Source organism: Enhydra lutris, unplaced genomic scaffold (genome assembly GCF_002288905.1).
Source record: "Enhydra lutris kenyoni isolate GAN:26980312 unplaced genomic scaffold, ASM228890v2 scaffoldscaffold8, whole genome shotgun sequence".
In the NCBI taxonomy this organism is placed as follows: Eukaryota; Metazoa; Chordata; class Mammalia; order Carnivora; family Mustelidae; genus Enhydra; species Enhydra lutris.
Genome location: NW_019154092.1, coordinates 30,765,374 through 30,790,910, shown reverse-complemented (window position 1 = coordinate 30,790,910; position 25,537 = coordinate 30,765,374). Strand labels below are relative to the sequence as shown.

General features: G+C 47.5%; 1 protein-coding gene across 3 annotated transcripts in view; it reads right to left on the bottom strand.

Annotated features, from left to right (window-relative positions):
- Positions 1-25,537, bottom strand: part of LOC111142502 (formin homology 2 domain containing 3) — a 467,037-nt gene that overhangs the window by 32,694 nt on the left and 408,806 nt on the right. For all 3 annotated transcript variants that reach the window (XM_022495723.1, XM_022495724.1, XM_022495725.1), the window contains 5 exons: positions 24,395-25,275; positions 14,544-14,702; positions 4,227-4,409; positions 2,730-2,849; positions 1,873-2,034 (listed from right to left, as the gene is read on the bottom strand). In XM_022495723.1, the coding sequence (XP_022351431.1) occupies positions 1,873-2,034; positions 2,730-2,849; positions 4,227-4,409; positions 14,544-14,702; positions 24,395-25,275 (1,505 nt within the window). The remainder of the gene's footprint in view (positions 1-1,872; positions 2,035-2,729; positions 2,850-4,226; positions 4,410-14,543; positions 14,703-24,394; positions 25,276-25,537) is intronic.

The window sequence follows — 25,537 nt, the reverse complement described above, 5'->3', positions numbered from 1 at the left end:
GAGCAACCTGGCTCTTGGAGGCGGCAGTGCCGAGCCCCACAAGTGACATACTAGGGGATGGAGTGAAGGCACGGAGGGTTGGGGTTTCCTGAGGCTTATCTGGTGCCCGTCTACACAGAAGGACCCCTCAATACCCCAAAAAGCTTTGGGAGTAAAGGTTGAGAAGCGGTAGATGCCCTCTTGCAAGTCACAAGGAGCTGAGTCAACAGTCATCTTTAGCAACTGCCACAGTTAGTCAAGAAAATCGACCCGCACTTGTGGCTTGTGTAGCCAAACTTGGCATAAGGCTATGTTATTTTGTTATTACTTAACTAAAAACTGAACACCCTTTGGGAAAGTCTTGATCCTGGGGGTCGGGTGGGGGTGGGGGCAGTCACTGGGGGCCAGCCTGGGGTCCAGACTCCTCAGCCAAGCTACTTTAGTCCTAGTGGCCTCTACCTAGAAGGCAGCCCTGGGAAAAAACAAAGGACCACAGACAACTAAGGGACGGACTTGTTCTGTGTGGGTCGGGAAACAGGCAAAGATGACTCTAGCCTCGCAGCAGGCCCTGTCTCAGAGGGAGGTATTTCTAACAAACTGCCTTCTGGGAAGGTGCTGGTGGCGGGTGTCGGAGCAGCCACTGGAGGTCCCCCAGCTGCCACAGGCAGAGAGGCTTCTGGTCTTGGTTAGGATCCTGACATGCTGTTTGAAAAGACTTCAGAACAGTGCCTGGCACACAGTAAACGCAGGAAGGGTGCCTGGGAAGTAAAGGAGTCCATGTTCTCAGAAGCCTGTGGTCAGCTCTGACAGCTGGGGGATCGCCAGCCATGCCTCCTTCTGCCACAAGGCAGGCCCACAATCAGGCCGGCCCGGGGCCTCCTGCTTGCTATAACTGGCAACTGCCTGCCTGTTGCTCCCGAGGCGGGTGAAGGAGGGTCCCAGCCCCTGTGGCCCTACAAGCCAGTTCTGTGGGAGAAGGTGGCAAGATTGAATTCCGTGAAGGAGACTCTGGCAAGGCCCCTTCCCCACTGCCCACCATTCTATCTCCTCTTCTTATACTAGGGTCCAGAGTGTCCCAGAGCTAACAGTCATTTGCTTTCATCTCCTCAACTTGCCCAGGCTGGGTTTCCAGGAGGTTCCCTCACACTGGCTTGACCCCTGCTGCCCTATTCAGCTTTTCCCCCGGCGTCTCCTGCTGCTCCTGAGACCCTCCCATCGTCCAGCTGTGCTGTGCTGGGGACTCCCCGGGGGTGGTTCAGCCTCAGTGATGCTCCTGCAAGTGGGGCCGCTGGGTGTCCAGCTAGTGCCACTGTCTCTGTTCTAATAAACCACAAGTTCATGAAGATTTTAACTGTGCACTCAGTGTAAGAGTCCGCAGCCGAGGGGCCAGAACTATATACAGTTTACAGCCCTGTCAACTGTTTCCTCTGTGTAAGATCACAGGAAGAGCCAGCCAATCTATGAGTGCACAGAAGGCCAGAAGCCCTCCGTTTCCTGACTCCACGCCTCACCACAGGGTCCTATAGAATTCTGAGGAGGAGCCAAACTGCATCGTTAAGACATTTGTGCCCACCGAAAGTGGAGAAGTTTCCATGCTCGGGGGAGTCCAGGCCTGGAGAGGAGCACTGCTCCACAGCAGGTGCAGGGCCTAGGACCGGGACGGCAGACCTGCCTCGCATACCTCAGCAGGAAAGAATCTGACGGAGACCCAGCAATGGCAAAAGGATCTTAAAAGCCCATTGGGAACGGCGTCGGACAAGTCATATCCACAAACCCTAGAGCAGGGGCTGCCCTTGGACGTTTTTACTTAATAGAGTCTGTGCTCCTCAGAGATGACTGACAAAGATCCAACAGCTGAGGAAAAGGCCCACTCCTCTCTGCCCACGGACCTACCTTGGCTGATCTGGTGACGGCCCCGATCTCAGAGTACAGATCAGAGCTGTCTGGGAAGTTTTCCACCACCATGGTGCACACGTGGTGGAGAAGCGACTGCTTGTGCACCGTGTCTTTGACTTCTGGAACCTTCTCGAGGTAGCTTAACTCAAACGCTTTGGCCTGTGTGGTAAACATTAGATAAGGGACAAGAATAAGTTTTATACAGAAAGCCACAAATGGCTAGAATCAATGCCCTGTTGGGGGTGCCCTAATATTTAGTTCCTCTGCGACCAGAACTTCTCAGGCCACTTGCTCAGATCACATACGGACAAGCCACAACTGAGTGTGAATAAGCCTCCAGCCCTTTCCCACCACAGCCATCAGCCACGAGCTGTCCCAGGCCTCTACCCCTGAATCAGGAAGCTGTGGGGCTGGGTCTCCCCATCTGGGTATCTACAACTTCTTTCTCTCTTTGTCATCTAGTTTTCTACTTCTTGACCAAAGACAGGCCAATTTTTTTTTAAAGTTGGTTTATAATATGCCTAAGTACAAATACTTGAGTGATAAGTTTAGGAAAAAATGGGGGAGGGAGGTGGAAGAAATTCTTTCCAATGTCAGTTTTGAGAGTAGCCAAGCTTCGTAAGGAACAGGGTGCTTACTTTTCTAAATTTTCTTACTTAATAACAGGACACAGACTTAAATAAATAGGCCATGATAAGTTAAGGACAAAATTCCTTCTAGATTTTCCAGAAAGAAAATACAAAGGTTGCTTCATTTGTGCTTTGGGGGACCAGAGGTACAACCTCCCTCAGCAAATGAAGGGCAGGGATTTTGTGACAAGGGAGGTAGGACAATAAGGGATATAAGACACTTACATTAGTTCCATTTAGAAAGTTCCCAATGGCTAAGAGAGTAGACAGGATAAAGCCCAAGGTTTTATTGTTCTCCAGTTGGTCTATTCCTTCCTTCAGATCCAAAAGTGGTTCTGCCACTTCCTTTCAATTACAAAAAGTTGCAAGGTGATGATAAAGAATTCACATTTTGTCTTTACTTTGTTCTTTTTAACTTTTGTACAGGGTAACCACAGTGGAGTTCTCCTTGGTGTAAGGCAGTCCCATGTGGCGGGCCCATTCTCCTAGGTATGGAAAAGTGCCAAGAGGCAGCAGGGCAGTCTAGGCCTCAGTGGAGACCAAATGGGAACATACGGCCACCGGTGCTGGGGTGACAAGTCTTCCCCTGTTCCTGCCCATCCGCCAGGCTCAGGCAGGACCCTTAGACCACCCTCCCCTCTTCTCTACTTCCTTCACATGTACCTTCAGCATTTAGACCATGGTCTTCCTCTTCACTTTCCTCTTCTAGGCAGATGTCACCAGGAACCGTCCCTCACTGTCCCTGGACCCCTCAGGTTTCCCAACCTCCCCTCTGGGCACTCTGGGCTGGCCACCTCTTAGCCCCGGTTACTTTCTAGAAGACTGCCATCCTCATTTCTGCTACTGCCTTCATAACTCCCACTCTCTCAGACTTCCACAATGGTTTTGAGACTACATCACACCAAGTCACCTCAGCAGTCCTATATCTCTTCTTCCTCACTTGATTTCTGAATAAATTCAAGCACCACAGTTCCCTCCTGATGCCCCTACACCCACTGTCACTTATCTGGTCCTTAGGATAAACCCTGACACCTCCTTTGCTAGAGGCTGGAGACCCCATAGGCTCTTATGCTTTGGATCTGTCCCCTTTGGGAACTTCCTCTCAATTAAGCTCATTCTAGCTCACCTTCCATCTCTTTCCTCTCTACTACTTCCTTCTGCTCAGCCTGTAAAAATACTCCCATTTCCCCAGTCCAGAAGACAGTCCTTCCACACTACTCACTCAGATAAGTCTTCCCGTGCTGTCACTGTTAAGGTCCCTTTCCTTCTAGTTCCCTCTCAACCTCTTAGAGTAGTTTGCCCTCAACTTCCTGCAGAGGTACTCTCTCAAAGTGACTCTGCCAGGCCAATTGCCACAGTCAATGGCACTGTAGGTGATTGTCATCAGGTGGAAGGATTAGAAGTCACTTTCTATTTAGTGCATTTGTACTTGTATATTTTCCAAATTATTACAATGAGTTACACAGTCATAAAATTTAATTTTTTTTTTTAAACCAGTCATCTGGGACCCTCAAGCAAAGGTGCCAGATGGGGCCAGGCAGCCCCTGGAGAAAAATGTCTCACTGCCATGGCCAATCACTTAGTGTAGCTACAACCTTATTATCATTAACTTGCCCTTCAAACCCTCACTCAAGAATGATACTTCACTACCGTCACCAATAAAAAACTGACTTTCTCAACACTGCGGGGGAGGGTTGGCTAACTCCCTTCTTAAGTGTGTACCTTTTCTGTTGTTTCGTAATCCATTTTGAATGCCCAGAGGTGGAGCCGAGCCGAGAGCTCGCTGATGGAGGAGAGCGTGAGGAGGAACTGCTCTGCACTGCCCAGTGGCACGTCAGGGTTGGCCAGCTGAGCCTCCTGGATCTTCTGCTTCTCTTCCTCGGTGGGAATCATGGTTAGAATTTTCTGGAAAGATGGGACAATGTAGTATATTCTTAGTGATGGACCCTGTCCCAGCTCTCTGACATTGCCAAAATCATACTGTGATTTTCCAAACAGGTAGTAAAGAGATTCTATCATCAGTATAAACCAAATGCTGTAGAGAAAAAAGCTATCAGGTAGACCCTAAATTCACATTCATTTATTTTAAAATGCTCTCTTTATCTCTTTCCTTTGATCTCCTGTTTCAAGAGGAATTTAAATAATTTGCCCTAAATTTTCTGGGTCTCAAACATGAAGCACATTCTAGGTAAGAAAGGGGGATGGGAGGTGAGAGAAAGGGAAAAGCATAATATAGAAGGTTAGAAAGCAGCTCCCTGTTCCCAGGAAATAAAGAAAATTTGTCTCGACTATGTGAGAACTCAGACTGGCTTTTGCACATGGGGCATCACATAATTTAAGCTGTTTTAAATATTTAAGTCATATTTTACATTTTATGTGGAAATGAAAAAACTTTTTTCATTCTTATCTTTTTACGGAGGGAGAGAGAGCCAGGGAGGGGTGGAGGAAGAGGGAAAGGAAGAGAGAATCCCAAGCAGACTCCACATCCAGCACAGAGCCCCATGTGGGGCTCAATTTCACAACCCTGAGATCATGACCTGAGCTGAAACCAAGAATCAGACACTTAACCGACTGAGCCCCCAAATGAAAACACTTTAAACAACATCAGACTCAAGTCTGGTTGAGGAAAAATGATGATGGTATTTATAAAGAGAAATACCTACCTACTAATTAAAAAGTATCTTTTGCTTCCATTTGTTTCTGGTTAAAATTAGTGATGGAAGGCAGAGGAGGCAAAAAGTCACAATAAGGGTTATGATTCTTACAGATCCAAATTTGTTAGTAACTATAAGTAGTATAAAAGAAAGTAAAAGTTTCCATTATATAACATTTCACCAACAACATTATTAAAGGTAAGGGGTCATTATTTTTCTCTCATTTCTCCTTCTTTAGCAGTTTGTGGTCACTTATGTTAATTCATTAATTCTAAGTAGCTTTGGTCGCTGCTTTCCAGTAGCAAGCATCTGGGCAGAAGTGGAAGGAGCTCTGGTTCTGGGTAAGGTGGGGGTAGACATCCTCCACCCCATCTCACTGAATGCAGCTCCACACCCTGGACAGCACGAATGGAGCAACTACCTGAAGATTCTAAAAAGTACACGGTGGCAGGTATATTGGGGAAGAAGATCACAATCGGAAATTCACTCAACTGGTAATGAGTTGACCACTTGTTCTGAGCTCAGGTAACCCCAAACCTGGACTGGGTAGCAGGTGCAGACAGAGAGCTCCAGTGGAATCCTCTAGTGCTGACTTGAAGAATGGGAAAAGGATCTCCTAGTAGTGACAACAGTGACAGCAGGGGCTGGCAGTCCCCTACAACTCTGTGGGAGGGAAACTTCCCCTCCAATCAGTGAGGCTATGGCCCCATTAGGGCCAGACTAAGGGAGCAGTCAGGGTAAAGCTCAAGGTTTTATTGTTCTCCAGTTGGTCTACTCCTTCCTTTTGGGTCCCAAATTGGTTCTGTCACTTCCTTTCAATTAAAAAAATGGAAAAAAGACAATAAAGAATGTACATGTTTGCTTTACTTTGTTCTTTTTAATTTTTGTACAAGGTACTAACAGGTGGAGTTCTCCTTGGTAGAAGGCAATCCCATGTGATGGGCACATGTTACCTAGGCACATGTTGTCATCCCCTCACTTGGCCCCAGACATGGGCACAGTCACAGGAAATACATGGCAAAGTGAGGTGACCAAGCACCAGCTTTTAGCTGGATGACCAAAAAAGAAAGCCCCAGGGAGCTAGAAAGTACTAGGGAGGTCAGGGAAAATGAAGAGCCTGGCAAAGCAAGTGCAATATGTTGTTTAAGAAGTTCTGGAATCATCCCTGAGCTGTTTAGGTGTGAATCTGACCTTAAATGTCATATCAAAGACATTGAAAACTGAGCCGATACTGGAACCACGGCCCCAAAAAGGCAGCTCAGGTCAAGCCAAGTTGCTTGGCCTGAATCCAAGCAAGTGGGAGAAGAATATTCTAATTTATTATTTATTTCTCCTTCCTTCCTTCCATCCTTTTTACAAGATCAGAATCTCTAGATAAAGATATTACAAGAAAACTATAGACTATAGACCAACACCCCTGATGAACCTAGATGTAAAATCCTGAACTAAACTATTTTAAATATGTAAATGTCAATATATTAAGTTATATAAACTTTGCTATACTTTATAAAGTAACATTAAAAATAACAACCACAAGGTTGGTTCAGTACAAAAAAACAATCACTGCCATTAATCTATCATATTAATGATGTGAATAAGAACATTCACACAATGATGTCAATTGATGGGGCGCCTGGATGGCTCAGTTGATTAAGCATCTGACTCTTGATTTTGGCTCAGGTCGTGATCTCAGGGTTGTGGGATTGAACCCTGCATCAGGCTCTGCGCTCAGTGGGGAGTCTCCTTGAGATTCTCTCTCTCAGTCACTCTCACCATCCTCCTCTCAAATACATAATCTTTTTAATAATGTCAATTGATGAAGAAATATTTTTGATAAAATTCAACATCCATCCATAATTAAAAACTCTCAGCAACCCAGCAATAGAAGAAATCTTCTCCACCTGATAATTGACATTTATGAAAAACCAACAGCTCATATCACGCTTAATGGTGACAGACCGAATACTTTCCCTTTTAAGATTGGGAACAGGACAGGGTTTATAAAACTTAAAAGACTTACAAATCAGAAAGGAAAAAGCAAAACTATGTCTATTATAGACAGCATAATTGTCTATGTAAAAAATTTTGAGGAATCTACAAAAAGTTTTAAAACTGAGTTTAACAAGGTCATATGATTTAACGTTAATACATTAAACCCATTTTATTTCTATATTGATAGTAAACAGTTACAAACTGAAATTTTTTTTAAAAAGTACTACTTATAATGAAATATTTAAGAATAAATCTAACCAATCATATGCAGGATCTGTATGCTGGAAGGTAAAAATGCTCGTGAAAGCGATCAGAGACAACCTAAATAAATGGGATATATACCATGCTCCCAGATTGAAAGGTTCAATATATTCAAGATTAATTTTCCCTAAACTGATCTATAAATCTAACTAAATTCCAATAGAAACACCATCATGGATTTTTCATGGATATAGACAAGCTGGTTCTAAAAAGTTATATGGCAGGGCGCCTGGGTGGCTCCATGGGTTAAAGCCTCTGCTTTTGGCTCAGGTCATGATCTCAGGATCCTGGGATCAAGCCCCGTGTCGGCCTCTCTGCTCAGTGGGAAGCCTGCTTCCCCCTCTCTCTCTGCCTGCCTCTCTGCCTACTTATGATCTCTATCTGTCAAAAAAAGTCTTTAAATTTAAAAAAAGATACACATTTCTTATTAGAATAAAATAGAAAGTTAAATGGCAAAACAGATAAACCAAAAACATTTGGAAATGGGTAAGGTCTACTAAACAGCTACAGGAACAAGACAGTGTGACACAGGCATGGGAAACACACACGGATCAGTGGGACAATACAAGGAGTCTGGAAACAGAAGACACAAATACAGCCCTGTGAGTTTGACCAAGGTGCAAAGACAGTTCACTAGTGAAAGGATAGTATTTTCAACAAGTGGTGTTGGAACTGGAATCCATATGCAAAAAAAAAAAAAGAATCTTAAACCTTAAATGTTACACATAAATTAACTCAAAAGGGATCACAGATCTCAAAGTCAAAGGTAACACTACAAAACTTTTAAAAGGAAACACAGAAGGAAATTTTTGTGACCCATGTTAGGACAATGAACTCTTAGACACAATGGCAAAAATGAATAGGTTGAGAAATTGAACTTCATCCAAGTTAAAAACCTTTTCTTCTGTGAAAGACACTGTGAAGAGAACAAAGACTAAACTATAGTTCCTCAAACCCATTAAGCACAGATTTACCATATGGCCCAGCAATTCCATTTGTAGCTGTTGACCCCACAACAATGAAAACTAATGTTCACATAAAAACCCGTATGTGTCTGTAGCAGCTTTATTCACAAGTGCCAAAAACCAGGCCAAGCTACATGATCCTTGGACAGATGAACAGACCAACCATGGTACATCCTTGTAATGCAGCGGTGCTCAGCGATAGAAAAGGGACCAACTCTAGCTACACAGAACAACTTGGATGAATCTCAAATCATCCATTATGCTGAGTGAAAGCAGCCACCCTCAAAAGGTTACACTGCATGGTTCCACTTACGTGACATTCTCGAAAAGACAAAACCATAGTCATGGAAGAGATCAGTGGTCACCAGAGGCTACAGGTGGGTGAATGGCTATGACTAGAAAGAGCTAGTGTAAGACCTGTTCTGGGACACAGGATGGATCTGAATCCTGACTACAGGGGTCACTACATGATTTTATAGACTTTAAAAGTCCTAGAATCAAAACAAGTCAGTTTGCCTTTATGTTGATGCAAAAAAATTAAAAATAAAATTAAAAAACTGAACAAGACAGCCTAATCCATGCAAACATGCATATGACTGATTTGGGATCTGTCTGGGTGGGGTGTCTGGCATCCTGGGTCTGCTGAGAGTTCCCAGGGCTGGTCATCTCTATAGTTTCTTAGAAGCCAGTGGTGTCAGACTGCACTGAAGACACATGTTCCATGCTTTGGTCATGGTGACCCTGCAGAAGGGAGCCACCATTCCCTTCACCGTGGCCTTAACACTGAGACGGTGTGGGCGGAATCTGAGCATCCGGGCACACAGAAGGCAACAATGCTCTCGCTCCCACCTGTCCACACAGATGGTGTTAAAAAATAACTAAAACAATCCGAGCAGATGTCACCCCTTTAAAAACATCCAGGATCTGAACTGAACCAGCCTTCAAAGCAAGAGCTGAATCTGTATTTTAATTTTCTTACCGCTTAAATTGCTTGAAGCATGTACGAGAATTCCAAAACAAAAAATTGTCAACACCTTTCCCCCCTTCCTCAGAAGGCATTTTCCTGCAATGACTTTAGCTGTTTCTTTCCTTTGGGAAAGTAATCACACACTCTTACTTTTGTTTTTTACTTCTCTGACTAATTTAAACCATTTGTTCACCACTGAAGATTTATGAGGTTGCCATCGGTCAGTTTATTTCACTTTATTTTTTTTTACACATCCCTGGCAATAAAAATAGCCATAAGATGGGGAAACGGTGGGTTGAAGCCACCTTTGGTGAGACGATAGCCCTTTCAAGGAGCAGTTGACAAGGGCTGAGTGGGAAGAGGTACCTTTAATTCGTTCTTCTACCATGTCTGTGAATTTACTGATGATTTTATGGTCACCATTTGGTTTCACAGGGAAAAAGACATCAAACAAAACCACTACGTAATAATCTCCATGTCTGTTTTCTTTTTTTTGCTTTCTCCCAGACGGTATCCCGCCAGCATCACTCTAAGTCTACCTTGCTTTGGTTATCTCAAAACTGGACTCCAGAGAAAACTAGAGCGGTCTCATTTTTTACAAACCCAAAGGTTTTTGGGCTTGGCCATGTCATTCACCTGCAGATAAGACTATCATGAGGAACTGTTCTGCCCCCAAGAGTTTCAAGAAGAACCTGGCTAGAGCTCTGGATGAGAATCTAGCCTGGGGATTTTGGGGACAACAGCAGAAAGCTGGGGCCCTTAGGGCTGGGGTTGGTCTGTGTACAACCCACATAACCTCATGAGTTAATGGTTCTCTATTCATGCACTTATTCTCCTGCAGGGATTTCTTCCCTTTCTTCTCAAGGTATCTTGATTATCTTTTCCTTCATTTTTGTGACTCCTCAGTGAGGCATGTGGGGCAGAAGAGGTCGCATCAAATTTGCAGGTCAAGTGCTTTGCCTGAAGGTCAGCTCGATCAGCCGAGGCAGAGCTGGAGAGCCACCAAGGGGGCTGCTCCTAATTTCCCAGCACCGTTTCCATGACCTGTGGCTATTCAGCCAGAAAGGCAGAACCACCGGTGTGGCTAAGGCACCCAGCTGCAGGGACATTCTAGTTCCCTGGCCTGGCTGAGTGACCACGGCTCCTAGGCCTGGGCTCATCCGTGTGTCCAGCGCCCACTCGAACAGGGGCAACACAGCACACATGGCCTGAAAATGTGCTCTGGTTTTGTGTATGTGGCTGAAGGGACTTTCGGTTCCTAGGAAACTGGCAGCCCTGGCAACCAAAGTGAGTCAAGGTGAGTGTCATTTGGGGCCAACCAATTGTACTACCCTCTGTAGATACCTACAACAGAAGTTAGAAAAGCAAGAGAAAAAGAGGAAAACCCTTCATACTTCATTTATGATAAGCTGACGGCATGCTTTATTTGGAAAAATACCATGAATACTACTTAGAGATGGACCCGAAATGTGCTCTAAAGTTTAATGCTCTTACGAAAGATTATTTCCTTAATGAAGTTAGTTAAGCACTCTCTCAGGTTTTCGTGACAAAGCCAGATACATATCACTGGGTTGCTAAGCAAAGCCACAGGATGTAATTTAATCCATTGTAATCACATTTGGTACACAGAGGTTTCAAATGGCCCCTTTAAGCCATGGTACCATGCTACAGTGCCTGCGTCCAAGAAGCAGACAGCTTGTTTGGCAAAAGGCCCTTCGGGCATTAGCTGGAAATCTTATTAGCAAAGATCTGTAAGTACACGACTTCCATCTCTTCTCAGTCCTGACTTAGCTCTTGAACAACAAGACTAGAGAGTAAGTTCTGGGTAGTGGCTCAGGACATGGATCTAGACCAGTTATGCCCCCCCAGGTCTGGGAGCTCAATGACCAGAGGTGGCAGGTGACCAATGAGTGTGTCCAGTTTCCACTGGACTCTTCAGCATGACAGACCAGAACTGAAAAATATACATGGTCCCTGGGGGCGCCTGGGTGGCTCAGTCGGTTAAGCAACTGCCTTTGGCTCAGGTCATGGTCTCAGGGTCCTAGGATTGAGCCCTGATTGGCCAGACTCCCTACTCAGCAGGGAGTCTGCTTCTCCCTCTACCCCTCCTCCCCACTTGTGTTCTTGCTCTCTTTCAAATAAATACATAAAATCTAAAAAAAAAAAAAAAAAAAAAAGAAAAAGAAAAAGAAAAAGGAAGAAAGAAAGAAAGAAAAATAGACACGGTCCCTGGATTCACATGGGCAGCCTTCAGATTGGGTATTCTCACAGGGATTTTTGTTCCCAGGGCACTTCTGACAAAGCTGGAAATGTATTTGGTTGTCACCACTAGGAAGGTACCACTGGCCTCCTTGGGTGGAGGCCAGGGATGCTGCTAACCATCCTACGACATAGGGGACAACAACCATCTAATCCAGAATGTCAGTAGTGACACAGTTGAGAAACCCTGTTTAGATAAACACTGTGATAAAAAAAAAAAAAAAAATGTGCCGCCCCCCTCTGGTGTTGTGCGCAGGGTGCACTGGCTGAGCTTTCAGGACACAACGAATGCCCAGGAAGGGATCAGCAGTGGTTCTATGGCTGCGTCCTCCGGCTGTAACCATTACGCACATCGGCTACCTCCAGGGGGCGCCCTGAAGGTGGCGCTGTGAGGCCGAAGGCTGGCCTCAGGAGTCTTCTCCCTAACCTTTCAGATTCCCTCTTGTTCTTTTTGTCACATGAGCCTGGGCCCTGACTGAAACTGGGACTCTCTCTCCTCATCTTCAAGATGGGGAACCTAATAGTTGTACCTCACGAGCATCTGTGTAGAGCACCTGGCCTGCTCCTGGCCCACAGGAAGAAAGCCACGGGAGTCACGTTTAGTGCCACGTTATTGTTCCCGTAGCCCTCAGCGGCACTACTGTTGTTATCATCGCTCCTTCCTGGATCGAAAAGGTCCTCACTGGAAACCAGTCAGGAAAAAAAAGTAATCTGCGTTCTTCTAAAATCGAAGTAACTTACTGTATCTGAAACTTTCCCTACCCACAGAGCTACATTTCAGGAAAGAACAAAGGCAAAACCCAAAGGAATCAGTCTTTCCTGACAGACTTTCAAGTTCTCATGACAAGAAGGGGAAATATTTGTAACAGGGGAAGAGGTCATTTTTCCTTTCCATCAGGCTGGCTCTGGCTGCATTTGAAGCCTCTCTTTGTATGAATCTGAAGCTTTTGCAGTCTCCAAAGGACACTGCTAAGCAGGACGGCTGGCACGTGTGCTAGGCCCTACCACGTAGCTCGTCCCGATGAAAGACACGTTGCACTGGGTTCTTCCGGCTGGCAGCTCCCACCTGTCTAGGGACCAGCCCATGCTCTTCTCTTTCCTCACTTCTGTGGGGGCCCCAGAGAGGGACTGCCTCACACTGAGGCCTGGCCTGCCGCCTTCTCACTGTCCAGCAGCTGCCTCAGTGTTCCTCTCTGTACCTGCCTGCTGTCACCGGCTCTCTCCTGCCTCAGTCGGCCGCATGCTTGCACTCCTCAGCTGCCCACCTAGGCAGATTCCCCTGCTCGGCTGTCTGGCTGAACTCCAGGGCTTGGGGCTCAATTTCCTTTCCAAGCAGAAAGCAGATGCATGCTCCTCCTTGTGCCCAACTCCTGGAACAGCGTGTGTGTGTGTGTGTGTTTCTCAGAGTTGAGCAGTTCAGACCTCACAGTGGTTTTCTAGTGTTGCCAGAGGACTACAAAGCCGGGTGGTTAAAACAACAGAATCCTCTCAGTTTGAGAGACTACAAATCCGACATCACGGTGTCTGCAGGGTGGCGTTCTCTCCGAAGGCTCCCCTCACCTCTTCCTAGCTTCTGGAGTTGCAGGCAATCCTTGGTGTCCCTTGGCTTCTAAACGCATCACCTCCCATCTCTACCTCGGTCATCGATGACAGTCTGTTCTGTGTGTGTCCCTGTGTTCTGGTCTTCACAGGATGGCACTCCCCTCTCTGTTTCTCTGCCCAAACTTCCCTCTTCTTATATGGACATTAGTCCCTGCAGTAGGGCCAACCCTAATTGAACATGACATTATCTTGATTGCCTCTGCCAAGACCCTATTTCTGAATAAAGTCATATTCTGAGCTTGTGGGAGGACACGTATTTTGAAGGGACACTGCTAACCCGGGATAAGGCTCTAGGAGCACAGTTTTTCCTGCGGGGGCCTCTTCTTTTCAAAGTACAGAGGGATGCCTGACCTGCTGGGTTCAGACCCACTTGGTCCCATGGGCCCCACTGCTCCTTCCCACACTTGGGGCCATGGACGAGCCTTGCACCATGGTCCTGGGCCCTTCCTCTCTGAGGGGCTTGCTCTCCCTCTGCAGCCAGTCTTCACTGGTCCCGCCCATTCTCCAGTCCCTCAGAGAACCCTGCACATGAATGAACCCCAACTATGGGAAGGCTTTAAAGGGATCCCAGCCTCCTTGCCAATAGGAAGGATTGAGTGGGTGTCACCCAACACCACAAAGTACTGTCCTCACATCCCCACGACAACCCAGTGAGCCCCAGGCTATACTGCCTACCTGGAGGAGCCTATGTGATGGGCCACTTGCCCCACTCACTCTTCATTATTAGAAGAGGAGATTTAACTTGCCACATGCAGCCCACGGTGGACACAGAATGGGGCGTGGCAGAAGAGCACTGAGCCCAGCAGGCCATGTGGTCCCAGCCAGTGACCCTCTCTCTCCAGCAATAGCTAATGGCGCAGGTGGCATGGCTTCTCCAGCTTATCAACCCACAAACTAGCTCTACATATCCCAATGAACACCAAGAGAGAACCAAAGTCATTCACCAGGAGGTGAGCACACGTCAAAAGCCCTACTCGTGAAACTGTTCATTCAGCATGTTTGGTCGGAAATGACATGAAAGAAGCCCCCACCAGTCCCCGCAGAAAATTGTCCTCTCTTCTTCCAAGCTGAGGTGGAAGCATGGTCAGAAGGCAGGCAGTAAACGAACCAGAGAGTGAGGCTCACTGAACTTCACAGGCCAAGTGGGGCTTCCCCCACGACCCAGAACTTTAAAAAACAACAACAAAAAAAAGTGAGAATTTTTAACATTATTCAGAGTCTGGCTGAAACAGAAAAATGGCAAGCCACCCTGTGGAGAAAGTCATATTGGACACAGTAATGCTTTACATATGGGACACGTTAACAGAACACGAATAATGTTTCATAAAACTTCTCTTACCTCAATTCCTTCTTTGTTTAAGGCATATTCATCAAAATTCAAAATGGCTATCTTAATCGTTCTTGGAGGGGGCAGCACTGTCAGACCAATATTAATGGCATTGCTCCTCTTGGGGTCCAAGACGATGACCTCCTGCCTTTTTCCATCTGCAGCAGTTTTCTTGGTGATAAAATAAGGAGAATCCAAGATTAATGCGTCATCTTCAGTCTTTTCTGTGTTTCATTATTAAAAGCAAACTCACTACTTATTTAGAGATGAAAACAAATGGCCCGATTCAGCTCAGGAAAGGACTGGCTACTGCTCAGCACAGAAGAAAGAGATCAAGGATTAGCTCTGAGAAGCCGCCAAGCATGGGTCAGCAACGGAACTTCGCGAGTCAGACACATTACAAAATAAAATTGATTTTCCTTCAATTGGGAAAAATGTGATATTTGGCAAGGAAAAAAAAACCTGTTTTTTTCCCCAGAAACAGTGGAAACAAAACTAAAACCTCTCAGCACTCCTTTCCTGCAGGCTGCAAGGTGTCGGAATGTGCCTTGGTTGGCCCTAGCACACATGGTATGAGCCCAGAGGTGGAGACCATCAGTATACATGCGGAGAAGAGTGATGAGGAGAATCCAGTGTCGTTGGCCAGTCAGCCCCTCTGCATCCTAGATGCGTCATCTCAAGGGTCTTCCCACCATTTCAACCTCCTGTGCCCCCACCTATAGAGCACCTGCCGATCTTAGACACCAGGTGGCTGCCCACTGGGTAGGTGAAGAAGGGCCTTCCAAGGAAGGGAAACCAAAGGGAACCTGCTCAAGAAGAATGAGGGGTGAACGGACACAGAGGCCAAAGAGGGGACAGGTGTCCTCACGAAGCCCTCATGTGTATGGCTCCCCTGCTGACCTGGGTGCTCCCTGGGCGGGGGAGGGTGGGCCCTGGACTAGCACATGACCAGAGCCTAATGAGTCTGTGAGGTGGTAAAGCAACAAGTGCCGGGGCCGAGATGACTAGGCCCTCCATATTCTCCCCCTCAGCTCTCCAGAAGTTAGGGGTGGGTGGCAATGGGGGCAAGGGAAGGGGATCCGCCTCAGCAGGCACCTGTTCATGCTCAGATTTCCCCTGAGACAAACAGAGCCAGGAGGATGCCTGTTTTCAGGTATGTAACATGCCCAGGACGACAATGATGAATAAGGCACAGTGCATCTCCTGAAGGCAAAGACCTGTTCAGCATGATGGCCAGTGTGCCCCCCATGGGAAAGCGCTCAGCAGTGGGGTAACTACCTCACCTGGGGGAGGAGGGGGTCAGGTCTGGAGTGGTTGCCACTTGAGCTGGGCCCTAAACAATATCTAGGACGGAGCTGGTAACCAGGGAGTGGAGATCAGGAGCGAAGAAGAGGCTTTGTCTAGCTTGTTGGGAACCGCCAGAGATGAAGCTGGAGGCTCGAGGGCCACAGGCCGGGGACCTCAGGAGCCAGCTGCTCCAGTCTGTGGCACGTGGGCCACAGCGGCGCAGCTGATGCTGCTGACGGTCAGTTGGCTGTGCCAAGGCCCTTCCGACTGGCCAGGCCTGCGAGCGGCTGAGCTCTCTGGAGAAGCTGGCTTGCTCTAACACTGGAGGCTGGAACCTGGCAAGGAGAAATGGGCTGTGGTTCCTTACGTCCTCCTGAGCCCTTCCCAACTCAATTGCTAAAATTCTATTTTAAATCCCTAAATATGCATTTGGGGATAAATTAAAATTTCCTCACGAAGAAAAGAACTGAAAGCATCCCAGCTGTTCTGGGGCCTGGTGGCCAGGAGGAACAATTCTTGTGGGTGTGATCAGTTTTGAAGGCCCAGGGACATGTGGTGCAGAAGCATTTCCACTCCACAGGGCAAACTGATCTTCTATGTATTTAATCAAGGAAGCTTATCAGGAGCCCCTGAAATTCAGTTTTGAATTTAAGATAATATTTTGTGTGTGGAAAGCAAAGAAGGAACGAGAAAAGGTTTGGCAAAATGCTGGGTAGAGGCAACGAAGAGGGATGCCAGGACAAGAGGCCTGGAGACCCACGGTAGACATCCTGTGAGCAGGAGGAACTGGTGCCACATGAGGAGGAAAGCAGGCATGGCAGGAGAAACAAGTACCCACAGCCAGGCTCCAGGACAGGAGGCATTCCTGGAAGGCAGGGATTCCCTGGGAATCATTGGCCCTTAGCCCCTCATCTATATAGCCCCTCTCACTCCAAGAGCCTGGAAAGATGCATGAGCAGACTCAGCCCAACCCAGCCTATGTGCAAATGAGAAAAAGATGCCCCCTTGGAGGAGACACAGCCCCATGGCAAACAGCTTGAGAGAGAAGCACCACTCAGATTTCAGTCTCTCCCCCTCAGTCAGCATTCACGTATGGCAAACCACCGACAGACACCTATGCGATGGTTCTGAGCCGGACACGTCCTGGTTCCCATTCCTAACAGAACTCAGTTTACACCAGTGGACACGCCCACACACTCCCCTATGAGTCAGGGAGCAGCAGAGCCGCCGAGCATCCTGAAATGACACGGAGAGCTGGCCCCAAAGATGACTCCACGTGTTTTCAGAGCCCTTCGACCCACTTGGTGAAGGAAAGAATAAGAATTAAAGTAATATCTGAAATTGAAGTTTTCAATCTCTGAATTTTATCCAAGAGGTGTTTTAAATGCTCTTCTTCAAAATTAAAACAGACTTCACTGGGCGCTGCTGAGCATGCAAGAGCCCCGGGGTCCGTTCTGCCCAAGACAAAGAAAGGGTCATGTGGGGATCTCTGACTCTCTCCTTCCCTCCCACAATAACCTAGAGCAGCAACTTCAAGGGTGAGCCAAAGTTCTCTGTGCCTGGGAGCACATGTCCATGTCTCAGGATCAGTAGTCATCGAGTCTGAGCCATCTCAATTGTCTTTCTGTGGTCAAAGCCCCAGAACAGCAAGAGTGGCCTTCACAATGTCCTTCACATGGTCCTGTGACAGAGTACCTGTTTGCAGGACTCTGCCTCTTAGAACAGATTGGTTCCAGAGAGCAGACCTCAACCCAGAAAGCTGACAACTAGGTGAATTGGGGACTGCCGGGAATGGTCAGAGCCCTCCCCCATGCCTTAGCAGCTAGCAACAACCACTTAAATTGATGACCTCCTCTATGCTTCTCAGAAACCCTTATGGCCTTGGGGGCTGCCCATATGAAACCTTTTCCTGGAAGGGCTCACTTCTGCCTTCCTGGAAGCCGGAACTTCAGTCGTCTTGCACAGCTTGGAAAAAGGGAGTTGAATTGTTTTAGAGACCTCCTTCCTACCCCTTCCAAAAGGTCTCTCCTTGCCTTGACAGCATCTCTTTTCATGGAGAGTAACTTCTTCTCTTACCAATTTGGCCATCTATACTGCGCTCCTTCCACCCCCCGCCCCTGCAATCTTCTTGGCTGAAGCAGTAACAAAAACAAACACAAGCCCTACATGGCATCCAAGGCTGAAGCATTTCCCCAGAGACAGTATTTCTGGAAAGGCAACTGTTGGCATGCTAGAGGATGCCTGATAGTTGGGGTTCCAAAGGTGGTGCTCTCTTAGATGCTAAGCATTGCTGCCTGGTTCTGCTCAAGAGTTCAGGTAAACCAGGCTTTCTGGAAGCAAAGCAGAGCCTGGCTTCTTCCTGGGGTACTCCATACCCCTTAAAGAAGTTCCTATTTTCCCCTGAACCCTTCAGGACATATTTGGAGAAGTGGCACGTTCGGAGACAGCTCCACAGTGGTTTCCCCACCCTGCCTCGTTACCACTCACCCCAGAGTCTACTGTTCCTGTTTTCACTTTCCGCCAAGTCCTAGTCTAGCACACTGTCCCCAGAGCCTGGACCCCCAGGAGCCTCCTTCCAGCAATCCTTTCCTCCCTGAGAGTTCTTGAGATTTGGGAGGTGGGAGAGAGATCTCTCCTAAGATGATGATCTTTTATCAAGAAATAGTAGAAATAAAATGGAATCCAAACATCACATGGACAGACTTGGGAGCCCTAAAAGTAGCTTCATCTGGCATCTGACCACTCATGACTGTGTGACTTTGGCAAGTCACTGGACCTCTCTGACCTTCTGTTTCCTCTCTGGCACATATATCACAAGGTTTGCTATGAGAATAAATGAGACAAAGGATGTAGAGCAGCAAGAATAATGCCTACCTTATGGTGGGCACTACAGAAGCATTTGCCAGAACTATCAGAATAGTATTACTGGTATTAATACATATAAGGTCCTTATGACAATGCCTAGAACACAATGCTTCCTTTTTTTTTAAGGTTTTGTTTATTTCTTTGTCAGAGAGAGAAAGAGAGAGAGAGAAAGAGAGAGAGCAAGCAGAGGAAGCAGTGGGCAAAGGGCAAAGGCTGAAGCAGGCTTCCCCACTGAGCGAGGAGCCTGACTCGGGACTTGATCTCAGGACCCTGGGATCATGACTTAACTGAGGCAGATGCTTAACTGACTGAGCCACCCAGGCATCCCAGAACGTAGTGCTTTTTAAAATGATCTCTTACCTATTTCACCAATAGTGGTTCTTTTTATTGTTTTTACTCTGTTGACATCTTAAAAACATGTGGTCTACCAATGTATATTTTTCATGCCTAATGCATCTACCACATTTATTGATCAAAGGCACCTACATAAATAGGACTGTCAGATCAGATCAGTGTCCCCACTCTGAAGAGTGACAGTTCCAGAGGAAAGGGTAGAGACTCCATAGAAAATGTAGCCCACGGAGCTGCTTGCTGGCAAGCAACCATGATCATGCTGCCATGATCAACTTGCATGGGGCTTTGTGAATGAGTGAAAATAGCTCATGGGTGTTCATCAGAATCTGTGCAGACCTCCAGGCATATTGAATCCCAGAAAATGAGTGCACCTTCAGGGGTACTAAAGATTTTGCAAAAAAGAATGTAGAGAACATCACGGATTCTGTTTTTAACAAAGAATATTATGGTGATTTCCACATGCCGAATTCCCTTCGGAAGCTAACAGGCTAGTCTCCAGGACTAACACAAAGGGATGTTCCGGAGGAAGTACAGGAGAGTCTCCTTTTCCAGCAGACATGGCTGCCTCCATGACTGATGGCAGAATGGGTAAACATTTAGTCACTATCACTAGCTGGGAGAAATTCAACATCATGTAACTGAGGAGGAAATAGGCCTGATAGATCTACAGACACTTTCTGAAGGAAAACCAGAAAATGTAGTTTTTTTTAGACCAATGCTTTACCAACTGTGGGTACACAAAGAATCTTCAGTGACTTCTAAACATCAGTAACGCCTGGGTTCTATCCTCTGAGAGTCTGATCTCCTTGATCTGGAGCAGGGCATAACGGGTCATAGACGTTAAATGATCTCTCATGCAATCAGAGTTATTGATTTCGACTTTTGAGACAGGAATTTTGAGTAGAAAGGTATTCTTTCAAGAGGAATGCAATTTAAAAATAGGAACCAAAAGGCAAGAGATAAGAGGACATTTCTTAAAATAGAACAACAGTAACAGGGTCCTCCTGTCCATTCTAAAATGTAACAAGGACCGATCCTGCCATTTTTATGAATGATGCAGGATAAAGTCCTGACAGCTACAGACAATGCAGGAAGTTTTTATCAACGTTACAGTGAGACTGACATACCCAACAAATGCCAAGTTCACATCCCAGGACAGGGAGCTAAGTGGACAGCTATAGAGAAAAAAACAGTCTTTCCACAGCATGGGAGGCTCTGGGGTTGGGTGCAGCTGACCCCTGAATGGCCACACATTCTGCCACAGCTAACATCACGCAACTACATCATGGGTGAGGCTCTTGGAAATAAAACAGACAATCTGGTTCCTCCTCTCCACACAATCCTGGGGCTTCTGCCTGTGGCATACCATGATAAGGAGGACCAAGGTCCAGAGTAGGGCTCCAGTGAAGTCAGAAAATCCCTCATGAGGGGCAAATATGAAATAAAAAGCATGGGGGGGAGGGGACAGGTGTGGAGGCAAGCAATCTGGGCAGGTAAACAGCGTGGTTTCCAGTTGCCTAATGCTACCATGAAGAGTCACTCCTTTGAGTTTTTAAAGACTGATTTCACTAGAAAGAAAGGACGCAAACTTTAAAGAGTGGATCTTCGGTGTACAGAACCTGTCACCCCATGGTGCTGGGACTGAACATAGGAACTGCGTTCAGGATGTGATTTATTAGATGAATAGCCCTAAGCTGGAGAGCACTCCCAAGAAATTCACAACCTCTCAAAATGCTTCTCGGCTTTGCTGTCACAAACCCTGGTCTGGCTCAGCAAAGCATGGGCTCCACGATGATAAATCATTCCTCCTCACTCCCCACTAACTGCCAAAAGAGTGACGCCAGAGGATATTTTCAAAACTGTCTGTTGAGAAAGTGACAATGACAATGAGGCCACGATACAGATGTCATAAAGATGGGACAACTGTGGAATTTTCCTAAGTCCTGTAACAAGGGAGACCGATACACATGGGTGAGCATTAAGGCAACAACATCACCCAACTATGTCTAAATAAAGGCTGAAAATCCCATAGTTAGGAATGGAGTTTCTGAGGAACTTGGCAGAATAGGCTTGCCTTATCATGAAGTTTTGCGAAAAAAAGTATTATTTTCCCAGTTCTTCTGCAACAGTCATCTGAAGCTAAGACCAGCTGCAAAACAGCTGCATTTCCCATGGGAATGGAGTATGTGTATTACCCAAACCAGGACACCCCTGGAGAGCAAGGAAGAGCTCTTAATACTCACACCAGGACAAAAGGGACACACCTGGGCCAACCTGGACACATGGGATGTATGGTCAGCCCACTGAAGTCCCAATGTCGGGTTTTCTCTGAGCATGACGTTAGATAAAATAGCTTTTCCATATGTCCTGAACTAGAACACAGGGTAGGAAAACTTGATTCTCTTCCCAGGAGAATAAAACTGAATGGGGTAGGGGGTGGGGGAGTCAACATGGAGAATGGTGGTGTGTGTGTATTGGGGCGGGGAGGTGGGATCAATGCCCTCCTCATTGGTATCTGATTTTTCGCTTTAAATCAGTGGGGTGCAACTTTGGTTGAGTCCCTAGGGAGCTTTTAAAAATAACCCAGGCTGGGGCTCAACCCCAGACCAAATAAATCATCATTCTCTGAATTTTCTTAACAAGTCCCTGCTAATCATATCTGATCTACTTTAAAATGCCAGGGTAAATAAAGTTGAAAAAATTTCTTCAAACCCATTTTGGAGTTCCCTCCCCATGATAAACCTAATGAGCCCAAGGGAGTAAGACAGGAGGGAGTCCCCAGAAGAGGAGACCAAGTCTCTTCCTTCCTTCTGTTTCCTCTTCCACTCCACACAAGTCTGGGTCTGTCTGTAACTTAGGATCTAAAAACTGCCTTTTGGGAGCAGGAGGGGCTTTGCTACTCTTGATTGGGCACATGGGTTGAAGACCACTTCCTGGGGCTTCCTCAGGATGATGGCAGATCCACAGGGGCATCTCTCCTTACCTCCAGGGCTTTCTGCCCTGACATCTTTCTCTGGGGTCACTCCTATGATCTCCTCTGTGATTTGCCACACCTTAGCTCAGCAATAGAAGCACAACATGATGAAATGTAGCACAAGATTTCTGCCTTTCTCCACAGAAAATAATTAAAGTCATCTTACTAAAAATCTATATATATTTTGTGCTGAGAGAGAAAAATGGCTCCAGTTCCAAAAACTATTTGGAAAGGAAACACAAAAGCATAGTTTTCTGTTCTTATTTCCACTAAGTGGTCACCCAGCCTTGGATCTGGAACAGGAGTCTTTATTTTGGGGGTGACCCGGATGGTCACAAGCATGTTCCAGAACTCTGGTCTAGTGTAAGTTTTCTGACAAAACCCCAAACCAATTCCCTTTGCTCTGTGCTGGCTTGTGAATTCTATTCCATTATATTTGTGTTGCTCGCTATTGTGTTTAATGAAGAACGTCTCATGAGCCAGAATTCGGAAGTGGCTGTTTACAGCTGTGTTTTATGAAAATCACAGTAGAGAATTAGAAACAGAAATAAAATTGGTTATACCTGCTTTACTAACCTACACTTAAGGGATTCAACTCTCCACTGTGATGTATCTTATTCCTAATGTGCATTTTCACCTTCTGTGACATTTGTGAATTAGTTCCTGCTCACATTTCTTATCTGTGCCCCCACCCCCAGCCCCACCCAAAGAGCAAAGGTATGGCTTTCTAGGTCCCACGGAAGAACATACTTGAATCCATTTGGTAAATTTTTCAATATACTATTACGTTTCTCTTATGCTCTCACCTTATAAAAACCAGGCAAACATTTGTCCTTCAGCCAGGCAATAAAGTATTTTATGAGGTCACCACCTGCTTCAAGCCAGAATGGAACTTTGGGCTACTGAGCGGGCACTGACCAGACTCTTGTCACCAACCAGAGTAGAGCCAAGAGAAGGAGAGGGAGGCAAGTGGACTGCCCATTTGGGGTTTTCTCAGTGAAGCTTTTAATCTTGCTATTTCCTTTGTAAAAATGAAGTCAGAAGTAACTTCACTGCCGAACTGCCACTCCCTTGTCTTCCTCCCACCCGAGTCAAGGACCAGCCTCCTACAGGGGCTGAGCACCCAGGGGAAGCCCAGAGGGCACACCAGCCAGAGGAGCCCACGTGGGAGGTGGCAGCCAAGGAAGACCAGCCAACGAGATCAGTGGGTTGGAGGGTGGTCAAAGCAGGCCCTGGGGAACTGTGGGCCACCAGAGACGGCTGTTGGAACCAGCCAGGCCTGTCTTGTCCCAAATGCCGGACTTCACTGGAAGAACTCAAGGGGGCGTGTGGGAGGCTCAGCACCACATGTCCCCAGTCCTGGCAAAGTCAGGACACAGACACACAGAGCAGGTGCCCAACCTCACTTTCCCCGATGTCATTTCTGAGAGAGGACAAAAGGGGGTCTACTTTCAGCTGAAGGAGAACGCTGATAGGACAAGCTTCGCTATGCTGGATCCTAGCTGTTTGGCTTTATAAGCAGGAGGAAGCTTTCATTCTGACTCAGGGCCGGGGGTGGGGGGCGGGATTCCTGAGGCTGGAATAGTTTAGATTCACATCCTTGCTGAGACTGGGCAGAAATCGACACCAGGGTAAAGGCCAACTCAGGAAAAGCAGCCCTACCTGCTCCCTCCCCCCCCACCCCAAGCACCCCAGCACCACCCCTGCCACCCCAGGCACTGACACTGTCCCCTGGCTCCCTGTCTAAAGGGCACTCTTATCCTGAAGTTGATTTGATCTTTTTGATTCAGAATTGGTACTCGACTGGCAGGTGGGGGAGCCCAGCTCAGGTAGCTTTATACTCACCCCAAACGCTGATAAATGCAACAACACACACAGCTAAAACTAACTCGCAGTAAATTCTTGCAGGTAGATCTGCAGACTCTAAATTACTGTGTGGTTCCAGCTGAGGTTCCAACCACCACCAGCACCCACTATAATCAAAGGAAGAGTAAGCAGACCCAGGGATAAAGTCCGTGCGTTTGATAAATGTGCAAGACTGCTTTCCTCTCGTTGACATCAGTGTCTATGGTTGGGCTATGCCAATACTCCCTGGCGACTCTTTCTGCCTTTTCCTCTGGGTGATTTGGTTCTTTGAAAGCTACTTTGCCTAAGGGTGTTAGGAGGCTGCCCTGCCCCTTAGCCAGTTAAGGTCCTGCATGTGGTAGCTTGTGTCTAGCACAGGGCACAGACTAGTCTCTGAAAGGTCAGACTGTTACACGAACCGCCTCTTTTACCACGGAGCCAAAGCATTGCGAAGCGATTTTTACACACCACAGACCTCTCACTCCTACCCAACACTGGAACTCTGCAAATCAAGAAGCATTTGGGATGCCAGCGGTACCTTGGAGACGGCCAGTTCCTTCGACTTAGACTCAAACAGGTGCTCCAGCCTGGACGTGTCCACCTTGATGGGTTCCAGTTTCGACCACAGGAATTCTCGGCAACGTCGGTTGTTCTTACACGGCCACTCGAACGGCCGCACTTCGTTCCAGAAGAGACGGATGGTCTTCTTTTTCTTGGTGAATGCCGGCTGACCCCGGGGGACGTGGGGCCACCCTAAGCCCTGAGGAGCGTTGAATACCGGAGGAGGAGCCAATAAATTACCGGGGACTGGAGGGGGAGGCACGCTGTCCAGCAGGGGCGGTGGGGGCGGGGGCGGCAAACCCAGAAAGGTGGGCGGGGGCGGGGGCGGCGGCCCCGGGGCCTCCCTGGGACCCAGGTCCACGTCCAGGACGTCCACGTCGTCCTCCTCCCCCAGGTCGGTGAAATCCATGTCTTGGATTCGGAGCTCCCTCGGGTTGGCCATGAGCTGGTCCCAGATGTAGTCAGATTCCGTCTTCGGCTGCGCGGAGGCTTTCTCGGGGACCTTGTCATTTGGCTCGGCGTCAGGGGAGACGGAGCCCCTCCCTAGGTCCCCGCTATTGAACTTCTCAGCGAAGGCTTTCACGCTGCCCCGATTGTCCAGACAGCCAACGTCCACCCTCCTGACGCTGTCATCCGGGGCCAGAGAGTTGGCCTGCAGGGTGGATATCCTGCTGGCCAGGCTGGCCACCGCCTCGGCGCCGGGCTCAGTCCTCCCGCTCTCGCCCTCCCCCTTCTCCTCGTCATCCGTGGGCTTTCTGTTATGGGCATACAGCATGTCCAGCATGAAGCGTTTGTTGGTGAGGATGTCGCCGCACTGTTCATTTACACCGGCATCCTGAACACCCGCGGACCACAAACCTGAAAGCATACAGGAGGAGGGAGAGAAAGTGAGCAAGCGGCAGGTGTCTCAGTCTCATGAGAAACCAGTTAGGGAATAGGGCGGCCTTACACACAGAGTGACTTCAGACAAGACACTGAAATAAAGCGACTGAAGGCGAAGGTGGTCCAGCTCACAGGAGGCTCCTGACCAGGAAGAGAGGCTGCATCAGAGTCTCAATGACCTGCCCCCAGGACGCAAGACCCTTGTAGGCAGGACACTGCTCTCAGCTCCCACCATGGC